This window comes from Natator depressus, chromosome 7 (assembly GCF_965152275.1).
Source record: "Natator depressus isolate rNatDep1 chromosome 7, rNatDep2.hap1, whole genome shotgun sequence".
Lineage (NCBI taxonomy): Eukaryota > Metazoa > Chordata > Testudines > Cheloniidae > Natator > Natator depressus.
The window spans coordinates 46,921,056-46,939,994 of NC_134240.1; the positions used below are offsets into that span (position 1 = coordinate 46,921,056).

An 18,939-nucleotide genomic window follows, 5' to 3' on the forward strand; every position below is an offset into this window, starting at 1 on the left:
GAGGAAGCTGTAGAGAGATGCTTATAAGGAGCTTGGAGCCAGGATCAGCAGGGGAGTATCCTCCAGGAAAATGCAGTCTGAGGGAGCCTGGGCTCAGTACCAGAGATGAGGAGAAGACTCCAGAGTCCCCCCAGAAAGGGGACAGAGAACAGAGCCCTGAAGATGGACTGATTTGTTGGGCTTTTGGGCATTAGCCAAATCTTCTGTTGTGCTGAAAGGCAGCTGAACTAGATGCCTCTCAGCCAGGGGGCTGGACTCTGTGCACTCAGATGTGAGAACCCCTGCACAGGAAGCTCTGATAAGGGGTGCTATGTTGGTGAACCTTAACTGGTCATGCAGGAGCTCTGCCCTAGTGCACCAGACGCTTCCCGTTTCTGTAACATACTCTACATATTGCTCTACTGTAATGCCCATCAAACTGCAGCAAGTGCAGAATGCAGCATCCTGCTGGTTTGGGGGACTCTCTTTTGGGATGCATGTTACATCGCAGCTGCACTAACTTTGTATTTATTTCTGGATGACATTGAAGGTGCAGGGTTTTAAACCCCAAATAAGTCGGGTGCCAGCTACCTCCAAGACCTGTGTGATGTGATGTGACAGTTGAGATTGTCTTAGCATGTAAGATAGCTGCCCCACCTCCACTTTAACTGGGAGGGGGAATGGAGTGAGGGTGTTCTGTGGGGGACAGGTGTCCTCAGCTCTGCAATGTGCTTCCTGCTTTGCTTCTCCAAAGGTAGAATTTGTTGCCCTGTTGCAAGGACCATTTATTTGCCTTGGCTTTTATTGGGGGGAGGGGAGAGGGTGAGTTGGGGTTTTAGAGAGCCCTGTTAGGGCCTCCCCAATCCTCCCAATTTGTTGGACGCTACATTTTTTTTTTTTTTACATTGTAAGTGCAGACGTGCCCCAAGCATGGGACAGATCTATTTAAAAAAAAAAAAAAAAAGTGTACAAACTAAATTACACTTTCCTGTCTACCAGAGGGGGTGTGCTAATCTTAAATTTTGCAGCCCAAATGGAAGGGACTAGAATGAGAGATTATTAGTGAGGGCCCTGGGAAATTGTGCACACATGTCCTGAGACGGTAGGAATGTAGGCCCTTGAGAAGTCAGGAGACCTCACTAGCCTCTGAGGAAATATCTTTGAGCAGATGGGTTTCTGTAGTGGGGTAAAATTAAATCATCTCTATTTCCTCTCTCGGGCAAATAGGGACAGTTCTCCCCACCCCAGCAGGTGTAACTGGCCGCAGAGAGGTGGGTCTGATTTGCATTGGCATAGCAATGGCACAGGCAAGGTGGATGCACCAGCTGGGGAGGAAGTGTGGTTTGCAGAAGGCCCTGGGGCTGGCACAGGCAGGGTGGATGCACTGGTGGGGTTGGTTTCTAGGGGGCCCAGGGCTGGCACAGTCAGGGTGAATGCACCGGGGGTGGGGGATGGTTTGCAAGAGGCACAGGCTAGCCACAGGCAGGGTGGATGGAGCATGGAGATGGTTTACAGGGGCACAGCTGCAGGCTCAGGCAGGGTGGTGGCAGAAGGGGGATGGCAGAGCTGGTTTGTAGGGGGTACAAGGGCTGGCACAGGCAGGGTGAATGCACCAGAGGGGTGGGGGCTGGTTTCCAGAGGGCACAGGGCTGGCACAGGCAGGCTGCATTTGGGGGTGGGGATTGGTTTGCAGGAGGGGTACGGGGGCTGGCACAGGGAGGGTGGATGCACCAGGGGACGGTGAACAAGGGGGAGGCACAGAAGCTGGCACAGGCAGGGTGGATGCACTAGACTACGGGGGGCTGGTTTGCAGGGGGGATGCACCAAGGGATGGGGGCTAGTTTGCAGAGGGGTACAGGAGGGGTGCATGCACCGAGGGATTGGGGGCTTGTTTGCAGGGGGCACTGGCAGGGTGGATGCACTGGAGGATGTGGGGGGCTGGTATACAGGGACGATGGAGGGGCTGATACAGGGGTGCAGGGGGATGGTTTGCAGAGGGCACAGGAGGGGTGGATGCACCGAGGGATTGGGGGGAGGTTGCAGTGGGGGCACGGCTTGGTGCGGTGGGGGGACACAGGTAGAGAGCAGGGACTGGCAGCGCCCCTTCGGGGCCGGGTCGCTCCGGCCGGGCCGGGTCGCGCGGCGGCGGCGGGGCCGGGGGGAGCATGCGCGGCGGCGGGGCTGGGCTGGGCGCGTGCCGCCCGGCGATGGGGGGGCCAGGGGGAGAAGCGGCGAGGGGGGAGGAGGCTGGGCGCCTCGGCAGCCTATTTGAGGGAAAGGCTCCGTTTGGCTGGGCTCAGTGCTGCCGGCCGCCCCGCTGAGAACGGCCCGGCTCAGCGCACCCGCGGCGGGGGAGGAGGGGGCGCTCGGCCGCCCCGGGAGCGGGGGGAAGAGGAGGAGGAGGAGGAGGAGGAGGAGGAAGGGGGCAGAGGTTGCTCGCCGCCGCCGCTCGCCCTTCCCCGCTGCATCTTTCATGGCAACATGGCGATGCCGGCGCAGCCCCGCCGCGCGGCTCCCCTCGGCCCGCTCCTGCTGCTCCTGCTGCTGGCCGCCCCCGCCGCCCACGGCTACAGCTTCCCGCAGCACTACACGTGAGTACCGGCCGGCACCCTGCCCCCGGGCCTGCCCCTCGCACGCTCCGGGCAAGGCGCGGGAGCGGGGGCTGGCGAGCGCCCGGGTCCGGCACCTTCCCCGCGCTGCCCCGTGGAGGAGCGGAGCGGCGCGGGTCGGTGCAGGGTGGCGTGGGCACAGGAGCGCCCCGGGTTTCAAGGAAGATGCTTCCGAAAGTGAGGTGTGGGGAGAGAGGGACTCGTGCTCGGACGGACAGGTGAAACTGAATTAACGTAATGACCTGCAGCTCCTCCCTGGCAAACTCTCTCATACAGGCAGCGTGCGAAGGGATCGGGGGCAGCAGCAGCAGCAGCAGCGATGGGCTTTGAGTATTGCACTGCAAGCCCCTCGGTATTGCAAATGCGTGCCTACTTGGAGCGTGTATGCAGGAGCAAAGATTGCTCTGGATAGGTGATCAGGAGGTGACACTCCAGCAAGTTACTTCTTTTTAGGCAGTTCCTGTAGGCAGCCTTATTTTTATTTTCTTCTAATAATAAGTTTTTGAAATCTTTGGTGTGAAATCCTTCCGTCCCCCTCCCCCCAGTAAGGAAAAGCGAAATAGATGGCAAGTTGCTGGAAAACTCAAACTTCACCAATGCCTGAAGGTTTGGGTTTTTTCTTTAATACAGTTATCTAAATGTTAATTTAGAGAGAGAGAGGAAGAAACAGAGATTGCTTTTCTGGTTTACAGGTGCACAGTACGGCATCTGCAATCCAGGAGTGCCCGGCGGAGTTTAGTACAAACTAATAATAGATAGTTCCACAGGCTATCAATCTGAGGATGTTCTCCCCCCCCAGCCTCCCCTGAACTCAGACAAATTGATTTTAGTCTGGTGAGACAAAATCAGAAAGCATATGATTTTCTGGGTGGAGGGTAAGGTAATAAAGGAAGGATGTAGAATTATATTTACAGTTGGAGTTGGAAATTTTTGCTCTCACTTGTTCATTCCACAATGTGATAGCTGCAACCGTTTTCCCTTCCGCAAATCCACCCCAAACCTTTCTGGAATGTGTTTTGAGATGCCACCATCTACGTTATGAGACGTTAAGGGTTTGTGCCACAAAACGGCAAGAGCCAGGCTGTTCAGAGTAAAGGCTGACACAGTGCCCTTACGTTGTGCTTTTCTGAAGGTGGAGAAAGGTCTCAATGACATGGGTTAATAATCGCAGTCACCCTTAACTTTGTGCTTGCCTCCCCGCATATTTGTTGCTTTGAGTCACAATTTTTGTGGTTTTTAAGCATCAGATTTTTTTATATATATATTTTGATTTTTAGCTCATGCTTTTAAGGAAATATTTGATGAAAGACTTCTTGAAATTAATGTAACTTACTGAAGGGCCAAAATATTTTTGAATGCGTGTTTAGACTCGTGTTTAGGTCTTCTAAAAAGGAAGCTTATTAACAGAATTATTTGAATTATTTATTTGGAATCAATCTGGTCTGTTGTGTTACTATACTGGCACTCCGTTCTAAAAGGCGTAGTTTGCTGTGTTATTTATTTAGCATCATACCCCATCATAGAGATGACTCCAGGGCTGTTATGGAGCTCATTGTAATCATCCTTCTGAGCCCACATGTTATTGACCTCTGATACTGAGCTGTTGGGATCTTTTTTGTCAATCTGGCTGTCAAACATGCACACATGTTCCTCAGAATAAAACCTTGAGAGGTGTCTGTTGCCGGGGTGTGTGGAATATGCCTGCACTGCATAAATAGCACATTTTTAGGGCCAGATCTTGCAACTACAACTCACGTGAGTAATTCTTACTCATGCGAGAAGTCCCATTGAAGTCAATGGGCCTAATTGTGTTGTTAATCCTTCATCACACTAGTAAGGTTTGTAGGATTGGATCCTTACGCTTCAACATCTCAACAGTGTTTTTTGCATTCCCTCTCCCCAGATTCTGACTGTATCAGACCATATTACTTTCCAGATACCAGTTTTTAATTTAGAGTTAGGGGTTTTTTTATTATACAAGTTTAAACAAGGATCTTAAATCAGGAGACATGTTTCTAGAGTAATATAATTTATTAAAAAAACAACAACAACAAAACTTGCTTCCCTCTTCTACCCAAATTGATTAAGTAAGTATTATAAATTTGCTCCTGTCTGCTATGCTAGGTTTTAGCTCACAGCAATTTTTTTCCAGCCGTGTTAAACTGCTGGCAAAACAGTGCTTAGTATAAGGCATGTTTCATTAGCACCTTTGATAGAATGACAGTGTTCCAGAATGGGCCCAATCCTGCATTGAAATCAGTTGGAGTTTGGTGTATGCCAGGAATGCAAAACTGGGCCCAGCAATGACAACATATGGTTCATAAGCTTTTATAAAGTGGAAGGTTTGGCCCTAAAAGGGGGTTGTGTGAGTGTGTGTGCCTTTGCTCACAGAGGGCAGAAAGCAATTCTGGTTTACGCTGCATCTGAAGGAGAAAAGTATTGGAACTGAGACCTCAGCCTGGCCTCTTACTGCTGTTATTTTATTCTCATTATGACCTGTTTTCTGAACCTGGGGAAGAAAAAAGAAGTCATGTGTGGGTATTGGATGATGATGAGGCACGATTGCTGGGCAGTAGGTTAATGCCCTGTAACATGTGGACTGTAATGCCTTATGTACGGTACTCTGGAGCTCTCGGGATTGTAACGTCTGTCACTCAAGGAAAGAAATATTTAACAGAAGAAAACTGTTCCTGATCGTTACTGTTACACTCAGACTAAGCACCTTTTCCTGGCAGTTCCCCTTATTATAAGCCCCCCCCCCCCCCACCTTTACCAGTCCAGCAATTGAAAAGACTTAATTTAAACCTGTAACGCAGGTATAATTTTGGAGGATGCCTTTGGTTGAAACGAAACTGGATACCAAATTCTTCCAATTATAAAACCATTTTTCTCTTCCATATATCAACAAAGAACAATATTGAGTTTTTATTAGAAACCCTGCTTATCTTTAGAGGTTTTCTGTGTGAGTTGCTTAAGTTGTCTCCCTTTATAGGGTCCTCAAGAATGAGGCTGTTTTTGCAGACTCCCTAGAACTGTTTCATTATGACCTAGGGCAGCATGTGCAATGATTAGAATATTTTCCTTTTGTTTTTTGGGGGGGATGGGGGGCATTAATTTTTTTGAAAGTAGGAATCGCATTAATTGTCTCTAGTGGTTCTGGATATTGGTTTCTGGTTTTGTCTGTGGTAAATAGTCAGTGTTCCATATATTCTCTCTCCTCCTGGGTAACATGGTTTTAATCATCTTATGCTGAGCTAAGGAAGGCTCAGCTCAGCAGTTGTCCAAAGGGAAATTTCTCATTGAGATTTAGAAAGCAAAATCCCCAATTGAAACAGACCCATTCAAGCAGGCGTGTTGGGTGGTGTCCACTTGACCAACTGATTTCTTGTTATGGGTGGGCACGTATGTGTACGTCATGAACGAGATTAATAGCTCTGGTGGGGAAAAAAGGGCTGCTGGTTGATGCTGGTATTTTTTTTTCTTCTTTTAAATACTTAGAGGCATCAGCTAGTTGGTGCTGGATTGCAGTGAGATCCCTGCAAAGGTGCAACAACTGCTGTATGCTTCCCTGATGGATTTGTCCTGATCATTGTTGGAATATAAAATGCATAGTCTCTATAAATGTTGACCACTTAGGGGACTGTTCTCCTGTTGGTGCCCACGCCGAACTCCTGTTGTTGGGAATTACAAGTGCATAACTGCTAGAGAATAGCCCATGTATAAATTATCAGTCCCTCACCCTGAAAGCAGAGCAAGCCCCCGCCTCGCTCCGTGAATCTGCCATTTATCACTTGGACTTGAAGGAAAGTTGCCATTGGCTAGAGAGCAGTGACCCATTTTTTTTTTCTTGTAGGACAGCATGTGTGTTCGGAACCATTTTACACCCCCCCACCCCATGGTGAGACGTGGCTGCTAAAGTCTCTTACTGGGATATCTAAACAAATAACAATATGTACTATCAGAAGAGAGGAGGGATGGCCTTTCGGTTGAGGGGCTGGGATTCAGAGAGGTGGGCTCATTTGTTGGCCCTGCCACCGTCGTTTCTCTATGAACTTGGGCAGCAGTCAAAAGTGGGCAGTGATATATATCTATTTTGAGATGTTTAATTTGAGACACCACAGGCCTCGTTATCTGGAGCACTGAAGCTCCATCTGAGGTCAGTGGAAGCTGCAGGTGTTCGAGGTTTTTAGGTTGCCTCAAAACTGGCCATTTTGGTAAGTTTGGGCCTTAACCTCCTCATGTGCTTCAGTTCCCCATTTGGAAAACAGAGGTAATGATCCTCTTGGGGTGTTGTGAGGCACATAACCTCCATTAAGACCTGATTTTGTTGGCCCTTACATTGCGATGCAGGATGGGATGGAGAGGAAAGCCTCTTCTCACCCTTGAGCAGAGCTGTAAGAGCCTCCGGTGCCATTCACTAGAAAGGGAGCGGGGAGGAAATGGGACCATTGCTCTGCTCTTCCTCCGCAACAGCCTGCGGAGCAGGGTCGTCTGCCACCGGTGAATGACTAATGCCCAGCATGTCCACCTGCCCCTGTGAGAAACTGTGCCTGCCTGAGGTACGACCTACTGGGGTCTCCACAGAACTGGCCTTCCTGTTTGTGAGGCTTTCCCGCACTGTGCAGATTGCTGTTGGAGAAGGACCCAGACAGACTGAGTCCTAAACAAGCATTCATTTGCTATATTTCTCTCCAATGTTTGAAATCTCCTTTTCTTTCTCTCCCCCTCCTGGCCTTTCCCCAAACATCCCTTGCTCAGGGCTCATGTTTGAAACAGCTGCATGTGAGCCCTTGTTCCTGACAGTGAAGCCACTATGGGAACTATGTCAGTCGGCATGCGTGTTGTTTCTGACCTGACTCAGTGTTTAAGCTCATTCTGCAGGATCCCTCACTAATAAGGCCCAGTTTTTTCTCTTAATGATCCTCTATGTTCTTCATTTTCTTAGTTCTGTTCCCCCTCTCTACCACTTTAAAACGTTCTTTGCCACAGCCACATTCCCTCTGGCAGAGAGGAAGCCAGGAAGACAGTTCCCTCTGTGCTGCTAAGCATCCCCCAGTATGGGTCACTCATGGGCAATATGATAATGAGGGGCGTTTCTTGTTTATCGCCAATGGGTTAAATGCACCATGTGCCCTGCTTATGTGAACCCCCTTCATCATGGTGCCCCTGGCTTGCTTCTTTCAGCCCTGGAAAGGTTTTTGTTTCGTAGTTGTTTGTTTTAATTGTTAAGGACTTAGTTCTGGTCTTGAGTGTGTGAGGTTCCCACTTAAATCAGCAGGGACCCTCCTGAGCTCTGGAGGGTAGAATTCATCCCTCCGAGTACAAAACTGGGCCTAATCCAGAGGCTCCATTCTGAGGAAACTGTTGTTTCTGTGCAAAACTCCCTTAAAATTCCAATGAAGAAGGTCAGCTGCAGGCTAAATGGGAACCTGGGAGTTTATCCTCAAGCAAGGCTATTGGCTTTGGGGCTTCAAATGTCAGCAGAGTGCCCTTGAGGGTCTAGTGCTGGAGTTTATATTTACAGTATAACACTGTACATGTACGATAAACAACACAACTTGGACAACTGCATTGTGTTTAAGTTGAAGAAATAGCCAAGTAGGATAGAATTTTTTTAAAACTCATTCTCAAGCAAGAAGTACTTGAATTAAATACTCTGCTAGGAAGCACACTTGTCAGAACATTTAAATATGTGCTTTCCTGAGAACCCTGGGAAAGCAAAATGCATTCCCTTAGCAAATTTGTTTCCTCTATTGATGTCTGCAATGGTTTGTTGTTGTAGAGTTGCTCCTGAGTTCTGGGCTATGCACTTTGGTTTGTTGTTGTAGGGCTATATAGCACTGATAACCTGAATGGCATGGATTTCTTTGGGATGGGGTCATGGAGTTGGAAATGCACTAAACTGTTTTGAGGAAAGCACATGGGCAGAATTACTCAACAACTTTGATAACCTCCCTATTGTTCTTTTGGTGAGTCCTTATTTCAACAATCTTTTAATGCTGGTCGATATCATTCGAGACTGGAAGATATTAGTCAGATGATAAATATGCTGAGTGTTTTCCCAGAGTGAAGAATTGGTTCTTTTGTCTGTAATTCAGATGCCTGTTTATGTCCACTTCCAGATACGTGTATCAGTATGTTTAGCCAGAGCAGTTGGAGTGAAGGGCGGGGGCGGGGGGGTTGGGATGCAGGGCAGGAGACCCAGGCATATGAATCTAAATCAGGCCAGAGAAACATTGTGTGGTATGTGGTTTCCATATTCTGTCATGCACTCCATTGCAAACCCTGGATCCTTTCCTGCAATTAGGAGTGTAAGCAGCTTCCTCTAAAGCTGCTTCTCAATGAGCTAATGGGGGCACAAAAGACCAGTGCATGCTGGACTGTCTCCTGTGAGAGACTCTGAAGTTCCCAGCATCAACTGAGCTGGGGATTGAAGGGAGTGAGGGATGAGGCCTGATCCTGGCTCTTCTGCATGGTAATGCCCTATGTCAGCAATCAAATTGTTGGCCTGGGCACTTAATGGGGATATAAAACCTTCAATGAAATGTAGCTGACTATGATAAAGCCTTGGGCACTGCAGCCAAAACAGAGTGGAATTTGTGTATATGTAATGAGCCAAATGCATTTGTAACTCCAGCAAAGTGAATGGAATTAAACCGAGGATGGATGGGGCCCAATGCATTTCTAGTGTGGATGTTTCTCAAGGTCTGTCAGATTTCTCATGAACGAGTTCAGGGGGAGAATTTTGGGGAGCCCTCAGCTTCCGTTGACTTTTATTAACTGGCTGTAATGGAGTTCTACCGTATCTATATCTTTTCAGATAAGGAGTCAAACTCTACTTTCTGTGGGCTAGATTCCTCTCTCACTAGCAGCAGTGCAATCTGTGGTGACACCGCTGAAATCGGTGACTTCAGATTTACATTGGTGCTGTTGAAATCAGGGTCTGTCTTACTGTCCCCTGCCACATGGATGATTTTTTGGGATGGGGGGGGGCGGGGTTGTCCATTGTGAACTACCAGGTTTTGCCAATTAGTGAGTAAAGAACAAGCATGATAGAGAACCAAGGATAATGCATTTCAAAATGCATGTTAATTTACCTGCCGAGGATTGTCTATCTCTAATTTATTTATGAGCCTTCACAGCATGCTAGTGAATGTTCCGCAGTAAATTTTGTAAAAGTAATGAAGTCTTAGCTGTTAAGAGAAGGCTTATATTTCTAAGAAGTGGCGGGAGTGTGTGGGGGGATGAGAATGGGAGACCACTGTTTCCATGTGCAAATGATGAGGTATGCAGCGAAATGAAGTGCAAATTAGTGAGATTACACTGTGCATCAGAGCAAAAATCACTGTGGGGTTAGAAATATAATTGCAATTTATGCTGGGGGGGGGGAAACACAAATCAAATGCCCTAAAGACTTGGAGTTTCTTAGAATCATAGAATATCAGGGTTGGAAGGGACCCCAGAAGGTCATCTAGTCCAACCCCCTGCTCGAAGCAGGACCAATTCCCAGTTAAATCATCCCAGCCAGGGCTTTGTCAAGCCTGACCTTAAAAACCTCTAAGGAAGGAGATTCTACCACCTCCCGAGGTAACGCATTCCAGTGTTTCACCACCCTCTTAGTGAAAAAGTTTTTCCTAATATCCAATCTAAACCTCCCCCATTGCAACTTGAGACCATTACTCCTCGTTCTGTCATCTGCTACCATTGAGAACAGTCTAGAGCCATCCTCTTTGGAACCCCCTTTCAGGTAGTTGAAAGCAGCTATCAAATCCCCCCTCATTCTTCTCTTCCGCAGACTAAACAATCCCAGCTCCCTCAGCCTCTCTTCATAAGTCATGTGCTCTAGACCCCTAATCATTTTTGTTGCCCTTCGCTGGACTCTCTCCAATTTATCCACATCCTTCTTGTAGTGTGGGGCCCAAAACTGGACACAGTACTCCAGATGAGGCCTCACCAGTGTCGAATAGAGGGGAATGATCACATCCCTCGATCTGCTCGCTATGCCCCTACTTATACATCCCAAAATGCCATTGGCCTTCTTGGCAACAAGGGCACACTGTTGACTCATATCCAGCTTCTTGTCCACTGTCACCCCTAGGTCCTTTTCCGCAGAACTGCTGCCTAGCCATTCGGTCCCTAGTCTGTAGCGGTGCATTGGATTCTTCCATCCTAAGTGCAGGACCCTGCACTTATCCTTATTGAACCTCATCAGATTTCTTTTGGCCCAATCCTCCAATTTGTCTAGGTCCTTCTGTATCCTATCCCTCCCCTCCAGCGTATCTACCACTCCTCCCAGTTTAGTATCATCTGCAAATTTGCTGAGAGTGCAATCCACACCATCCTCCAGATCATTTATGAAGATATTGAACAAAACCGGCCCCAGGACCGACCCCTGGGGCACTCCACTTGACACCGGCTGCCAACTAGACATGGAGCCATTGATCACTACCCGTTGAGCCCGACAATCTAGCCAGCTTTCTACCCACCTTATAGTGCATTCATCTAGCCCATACTTCCTTAACTTGCTTATCCATGTGAATAATAGTTACTCATGTGAGTAGTCTTAAAGTCTATGGGATTACTCACTCTAATAAGGGTTATTTCCATGACTAAGGGCTGGAGAATCAAGCCTCGGGGTTGCCTATAAATTGGCTAGATAAAGTTCTCTGTCTGCTTTTCGTGTTTTGTATTGACGGTTGGAGGGCAGGCAGGTGGGACAATGTCAACATATTGCCGAAGAAGCAGGTAAGGTTAGTGGGAAAGGGGTTCTGTTGCATCAGGCAATGTATAATGTTTCAGCTGCGTTGGAGGCTCCTGTTCCAATGAGCTGCACGTGGTTTCAGGCACTAGCATGCTTGGTTGCGCTGGGCTGGTACGTAGAAGGAAGGGCTGTGTGTAGTGCTAAGTGAGGAGACCGTTTGGCTGTACAACGGTGCCTGCTCAAGATTACCCAGGGAATCCAAGCCCTAAGGGGAGAGTGCTGAGTCAGTATTGGCCAGCGATCATCTTGAAGGTCCCCCCAGATGTGAGCTCTGGCAGGAACTAACTGGCCCTCTCGCTCCCCAACATCCCCCAGTTCAGAGCTGACACTCCACAATGCGGCAGGCCTGGCGCAGGTTCGCACTGTGGCTGCCTCCGCCTACCTGACTTGTTGATAAATAGAAGTGTCGTCAGTACTGGCTTCCTTAGTTCCTTGGCCTTCCCGCACACAAACAGATTTACCCCCTAAACTGTTAAATTGGTGGAAAGAATTGGGAGGGAGTGTGAATCCATCTCCACTCAAGTGACAAACGAGGAAATTTATTCTCTTTATAAATATGGACTCATTTCAACACACTGCAGAACTGGCCCCCAGAATACTCCTTCCATAGCAAGACACCGATCTGCTTTGAAATCAGACTTTGTTTCTTACCCGGGGGCATTTTTTATACACCGAAGCCTGGTACAAGGGGTCTAGAGTCTCCATTCCTACTCCTCCGAGCAGCTGGTGTCAGCTGCTATGCTCCAGGTGATTTATAAAGCTGTCTCACTTATAACGCTCCCTCTGAATCGACTCTAGTAGCTAAGTCCTCAGATTCATAAGCTTTGCATAGATCTCTTCAGAATGGTCAGATGGTCACCTTGTTAGGGGCTTGGTGCAGTGACGGAAGAGATAAAGTCCCCTGTTCCTAGTTAGGTGGCTTTTTTTTTGTTTTTTGCAGCTGTAAAACAGAGACTAAGGAGGAATAAAAAAGTGAGGAAGAAGCTAAGCAGAGCACCTAATATACAATTTTATCGCGTGTTGAATGTTCAGCCAAATTCTGGGCTATGTGTGGCTGAGCCTCTTTTACTGCTCTATAATGAACTCAGTAGAGCCAGGAGGAGCCAAAGTACCATTTACTCATATCTGATGTAGCCTTATAAATTAGAGTCATATACTTGAGCATTCACTGCTGATAACATATTTCTTGTGCTTGGTAGGGGGAAAAAACAATTAAATAATGCACCTGCACTTCCACTGGGGAGCATAAGGCCTGTGTTCTGGCAGGGGCTCTGCAGGGGAACAAGAAGCCCTTTCCCAAGGTAATGGTAAACCATTTTGCAGCCCGTCATGCACAGCAGGGAAAAGAAGGTTGGAGGACACTGCATTTAATTATTCAAGGCCTGCAAGCCAAAGAGAGGTCTCTGAGCCTCCAGCCCATTAGAGATGTATCACAGCTTCAGAGAGGGTTCTGTGCTTTCCCTTCCCACTCAGCCCTTGCTGCAAAACTGGGTATAAAAATCAGTGCCTTCCCTCCACATATGTACCTCTCGGTTTTTATTTATTCTCTCTTGGTTTTGCCTGGGAATCTTAATAATTGTAGATCAGTGACCGAGCCGATGACATTGCTCTGCCTGCCATAGAATGACAGCCATTTTGAGAGCACAGGGGGGGAGTGAATCAACACTTAGCCCCAAACAAGCTGCCCCCGCCCCAAACACACCATGCATTAGTGGACGATTTTATTGTTGCAGTTGAACCATCCTGTCTGTGTTGCTGTGTAGCAGAATTCACCATCTTTGGTCTTCCAGGCTGTTTTTTGCTGTAGAAGCATGTTGTGTGCAGGCAGAGGGCCACCCAAGAGCTTTCAAGGTTTGGGGCCAAATTTATTCTTAGTGCAACTCTGCTAAAGGTAGTGGAGTTAGATCTGGGATGAACTTCGGCTTTTGCCTCCATTTTTAAAGAGGATGGAGGATGTAGTTTTTTCTGTCTTGATTTTTATCTTGGTGTGAAGGAAAGAAGCACATCTAATTTTACATACTTTCATGGAGCTTCCATACATCACCACTTATTCCTAGGCAGCCTTATCTATCCCCTCCCCACACATGTGACCTGATGTCAGAGATGCCTTGTAAATGTTTTTGACACAAACACCAACTTTCCTCCCCTTGCCCTAAGACTGAGTGGAGCCCCTCTATGTTGTTCGTTTTTTGCTGTCTCTGTTGGCCTTGGAAATGAGCTGTCTTGACCCAGTTTTTCTTTGGAGAGAAATATAATCCCCTCCGCTTCTTATTTACTGTCTTGATGAGGATTTGGGGCAGCATTCTCACCCCAGTGAAGTAGTGTTTAGGGTTAAGGTGGTCCAAGCTGAGGCAGCATTTCTTTTACCTGCCTTTCCTTGCTCTCTTAACCAGGCATCCTGCAGGGTGAAATGGAGCTGTAATGCCACTCTGTGGCCAGTTGTGAAAGGATGCCTGAGAGCCAAGGTCTGACACAGGGTCTGATTTCACCTCATGCCTGCTTAGATAAATGGTTTCTTTTCCCTCTCCCCTTGCACTGCGCTGTCTTGTACACCGTACCGTTCTGACATCCCTGTTTATGCCTCATTTGCCTCAGAAGGTACAATTTTATTTTGTCTGGGATCAGACTGAATACTCGGGTCAATATGCTGCATGGAGATTTGCCCATAGTGATGCGGGTGTGTGTGAGAATATTTTTTTTCTCTCTTCCTCCTTCCCCATTCCCCCCCCACCCCCTCCTGACATCTTTCCAAGTAGAGTCTTGCACTGGCGGTTCGAGCTGTTTGTGAATGTAATTACATGCACTGAAAGCGGCTTGTTTTTTTGCAAAGAGCCACTTAATAAATGTCACTTGTTTGGTGGCTTTCAGGCAACTGAGTGTGTGGCCTTCTCATCGGGGGTGAGCTTTTTATATTGCGTGGGATCCTAGTTAAATGATGGATGGATGTGCCCATGGCCAGAGTCAATATTTTTTGTATGATAGGTTGTAAAACCCATTGACTTTCTTCCCTCACTGCATTTACCCATTCATGTAGCTATACCACATAGCATTTGTGACTTCTTCTCCTAAGATAAGCAGAGTTAGACATAGGCAATACATGGATGGGAGACCCCCCCCCCCATCCCAAAGACAGCCAAGCCGGAAGTGGTGGTGATGGTTCAGCAAATTGCTTTATTGCTGACTCGGGAGGACAAGTGCGATACCCTAGTGTGGTGTTGGGGAAGGGGAGTTGGTGTGTGCCTGAAGGGGTGCCATCTCAGATGTTATGGAAAGTAAGGTCCTGACTGTACTGAGCCAAGTTCTAATTTGAATAATTTTCATCTGCCTCCTTAAATTCCTGCTCCTGTTTAAGTGGGTGCAGATTGTGTTTTTACTGCCTGGTCCTAAAATTCTTGTATACAGAATGGCAGCTGCATTTTGGGGGTGATATCTATAGGTGTAAAGTTTGAAATTGTCTAAAGCATTTGAAGGTTGCGAGAGGTGCAATATGAATCAATAAATAAATCCAAATTCAGCAGTCAAAACATGGAATATTCTGGCCAAAAATATTTAATACATAATTCAATCTTGTGAATGAAGCCAGCGCTGTCCTCATTTGGGTCACAGCAATGAAACATGTCATTGTCACAGCCTCATTCCTTTTATTCCCACTTTCTCTGCTGTTACTGTACTTGGACTTAGTATTTCAGGATTGATTACTTGTATATAGTGTGGTGATTGGATTAGTGGCCTGGGCTAACCGTTAATTTTGAACTCTGAGCGTGACCCTGAAGAGTGTGTGCAGATCTTAGTTGTTGGTGGGGAAAATGGCTCGACATGTTGTGTAGCCCTATTTGTTGAAAATGCTCAAGTTGCTTGTCCTGGTTATGCTTCTGGAAAATGAGAGCAGTGTGATACCACGGGTTCTGTCAATCCGTGGCTTAGTAGGATGGATGTGCCTGGGAAATGCTTTGCAACTTGACCTTGACTTTGAAAAACCCATGCAAAGACCATTGTGCCAAATTCATCCCTGGCCTTTCTCTACTTGCTTCAGTGGAATCCCCCTGGGGGGATAAACTTGGCCCATTTTGTTCTGTGCTGTCTTGTGGCCATTCCTATTTTCCCACCTACTGTTTTTTCAGTATAGATCTTCGGGGGCTCTTATGATTTGTATGACTTTGGTGAAAGGTGGCTGGTTGTCAGCCCTGCCTGCAGTAGGCTCTGTTAGTGGCATGGCCTGATCCCCAATGGAGCTGCAGCTATTTACACCAGCTAAAGAGTTGATTTCTATGACTGTCCTGCCCTTTTGGGTGTGTGTATAGTTATATTTTCAGGTCCCATTTCATTTTTTCCCTCTCTGCTGAAGTATGAGCACCTAGGTGTCTTTCTCCTCTCATGTGTGCATCCTTGGTTCCCTCCTCATGCCTTTTCCTCCCCTACATAACTCTTCCTTTTAGTATGTGTGTGTTAATAACTTTTGCACTTCAAAATGAACACCAACTAGCTCAGGTGAATCAGAGGCATGAGTTGACATGACAAGGTCAGGCAGTAAGTCAATAGCAGATCTAGGAATAGAACTCAGGTCATATAATTCCCAGATATCTGCTCCTCTCAATGGATGAAGCACCTTCTCTTGGAGTCAGTGCATCTCGTTCTATATACTGATGCTGTGAGAGTAGAGACATGGCCAGGAGAGTGACCTCTAAGGAAGAATCCTTCTTTCCCTGTCTTGGGGTAGATGGGAATTGTCCTTGTGGAATCCAGACTCTGGGGGCCAGACTCTGGCAAGCGCCTTGGCACCAAAGCGAGGAGCTTAATGTATATTTGAACAGGGCTGTTTCTCTGAGGAGTTGAGAGAAGAGTTGGAGGAATTGCTGCCAATTGATCAACGTGCCATAACATCGGGTGTTTGAAGATTAAAGGGGTGCATTCTCCAGCATAATCCATAGTAAGTTTGGCTGCTTGTACTGTGGAAATTACGGCCAGGCAATGGCCCCAAGAAAGCGCTCTTTTAAAATTACATTTTTGTGCTGACAGTGCACCAACTTCTTACTAGGTGCTCGCTTGTGCTCTCTCTGTATAAGGCTTGCGTATCTTGGCTCCTAAAGGCAGAGCTAGCTCTTGGGGGAGCCTCAGCACAACAAATCTCTCATCCCACAAATATTTACCCCTTAGCATGTCTCCCATGATCTCATCTGAACATTTCCAACTGGGGGTGGAAGTGTGTATGTTGGAGAGAGAGAATTCTAGAGTCCATTAGCCTGGGTAATTTACATGCTTCTTGAGCCTGTGCCTAGGGAAATATATTTCACAGGTAATTTCAAATCTCTTGGCGTGTGGAAGAAGTCATTATTCTAAATAGAAAGGGGTTGATGATGTCATAAGACCCATCAAGAGTGCCACATTAAAAACTGGTTTTGTCTTCTAGGGGAAAAAAAAATAAAAAAACCCAACAACTCTGGATATTCTCTGCACAAGCTTTTTGGTTGCCTGCAAACAAGAGTTTTTGATTTCATAAATGACTATTGGCATCGAAAACAAAAATGTGAATTATCTTTGGTTCTCCGGTTTCTAGTGTGTGTGTATGTGAGAGAGTGTTGGTAAGCATGGCAAGTGCCTTGGGGTGTCACTCTCTGTGGGAGCATCCTTCCTTCTGAATTGATTACTGCCTCCTTATGCTGCAAGTAAAGGTATGCCTATTCGTGCTAGATTTAAGCTAGCTAGCATGGATAACAACAGTAGTGTAGATGTAGCAGCATGGGCTTCAGAGCTGCCCAAGTACAAGCACACTGGGTACATTCTCCGGTTGCTAGCTCGTGCTGCAACATCTACGCTATTGTTATTACCTGTGCTTGCTAGATTAAAGTTAGCAGGGGTATGCCTATACAGGCTACAGTCACACCTTCACTTGCAGTGTAAACGTACCCTTTTGAGGCTTGAGCACAGAACTGGGAGTCTGGAATTCCTGGGTTCTAGTCCTGGTTCTGCCTTTGACTGGCTGTGTGGAAATAGAATCATAGAAGATTTGTGTTGGAAGAGACCCCAGGAGGTCATCTAGTCCAATCCCCTACTCAAAGCAGGACCAACACCACCTAAATCATCCCAGCCAGGGCTTTGTCAAGCTGGGCCTTAAAAACCTCTAAGGATGGAGATTCCACCACCTCCCTAGGTAACGCATTCCAGTGCCTCATCACCCTCCTAGTGAAATAGTGTTTCCTAATATCCAACCTAGACCTTCCCCACTGCAACTTCAGACCATTAGTCCTTGTTCTGTCATCTGCCACCACTGAGAACAGCCTAGCTCCATTCTCTCTGGAACCCCCCTTCAGGTAGTTGAAGGCTGCTATCAAATCCCCCCCCCTCACTCTTCTCTTCTGCAGACTAAACAAGCCCAGTTCCCTTAGCCTCTCCTCATAAGTCATGTGCCCCAGCCCCCAATCCTTTTCTTTGCCCTCCACTGGACTCTCCAATTTGTCCACATCTCTTCTGTAGTGGGGGGACCAAAACTAGAGACAGTACTCCAGGTGTGGCCTCACCAGTGCCGAATAGAGGAGAATAATCACTTCCCTCAATCTGCTGGCAATGCTCCTACTAATACGGCCCAATACGCCGTTGGCCTTCTTGGCAACAAGGGCGCACTGCTGATTCATATGCAGCTTCTCATCCACTGTAATCCCCGTGTCCTTTTCTGCAGAACTGCTGCTTAGCCAGTCGGTCCCCAGCCTGTAGTGGTGCATGGGATTCTTCCTTCCTCAGTGCAGGACTCTGCACTTGTCCTTGTTGAACCTCATCAGATTTTTTTGGCCCAATTCGCCAATTTGTCTAGGTCACTTTGGACCCTATCCCTACCCTCCAACGTATCTACCTCTCCCCTCCCTCCCCCCACCCCCCACAGTTTAGTGTCATCTGCAAACTTGCTGAGGATGCAATTCATCCCATCATCCAGATCACTAATAAAGATGTTGAACAAAACCAGCCCCAGGACTGAAGCCTATGGCCCCAGGGGTCAGTCCTGGGGCCGGTTTTGTTCGCTGACTCCTTGGGTGCTCTGGGGCAGGAGCACCAGCGGGGAAAAATTAGTGGGTGCTCTGCACGCACCGGCAGCCAAACTCCCCTCAGCACCTGCCCTGCTCCTTCTCCTCCTCCTCCTCTTCCTGATCTGAGCGCGCCGCGTCCCTGCTCCTCCGCCTACCTCCCAGTGCTTCCCACCCAGCCGCCGCCAAACAGCTGTTTGGCGGCACTTAGCAAGCTCCGGGAGTGGGGGAGGAGCAGGAAAGGGGCCAAATTTTAAGCATTAGCTGGTCACAGACCCCCAACTTCAAGCACATGGCTCACTCCACAGGGCGACAACACAAATGGATACAATCTAGTTTCCCTTCAGTGGCAACACAAAACCCAGCTTAACTTGTGAGGCCTGGGGAAGACCTATATCAGTGCTACAGCTGGCCTTTTATTTAAAGGAGCCACTCTCCTGTATGTTTTTAGAGCTTAGGCACAGTGAAGCCAACGCAGAGGAAGAAGGGAACAAGGCAGGGAGAAAAGGTGAAGTTGTGTCCGCTTCTCCCAAACACCTTAGCAGCATTAAACAGGTGATGCAACCACAGCCCAGCC

At 47.6% G+C, this 18,939-nt stretch overlaps 1 protein-coding gene across 2 annotated transcripts in view; it reads left to right on the forward strand.

The window, feature by feature from the left end:
• Positions 1 to 2,314: 2,314 nt before the first annotated feature.
• CACNA2D2 (calcium voltage-gated channel auxiliary subunit alpha2delta 2) overlaps positions 2,315 to 18,939 on the forward strand; it is a 598,846-nt gene continuing 582,221 nt past the window's right edge. Inside the window, exon 1 of one of the 2 annotated variants that reach the window (XM_074958327.1) lies at positions 2,315 to 2,570. In XM_074958327.1, the coding sequence (XP_074814428.1) occupies positions 2,461 to 2,570 (110 nt within the window). In that variant the 5' untranslated portion in view covers positions 2,315 to 2,460. The remainder of the gene's footprint in view (positions 2,571 to 18,939) is intronic. The other variant, XM_074958328.1, reaches the window with a different exon arrangement.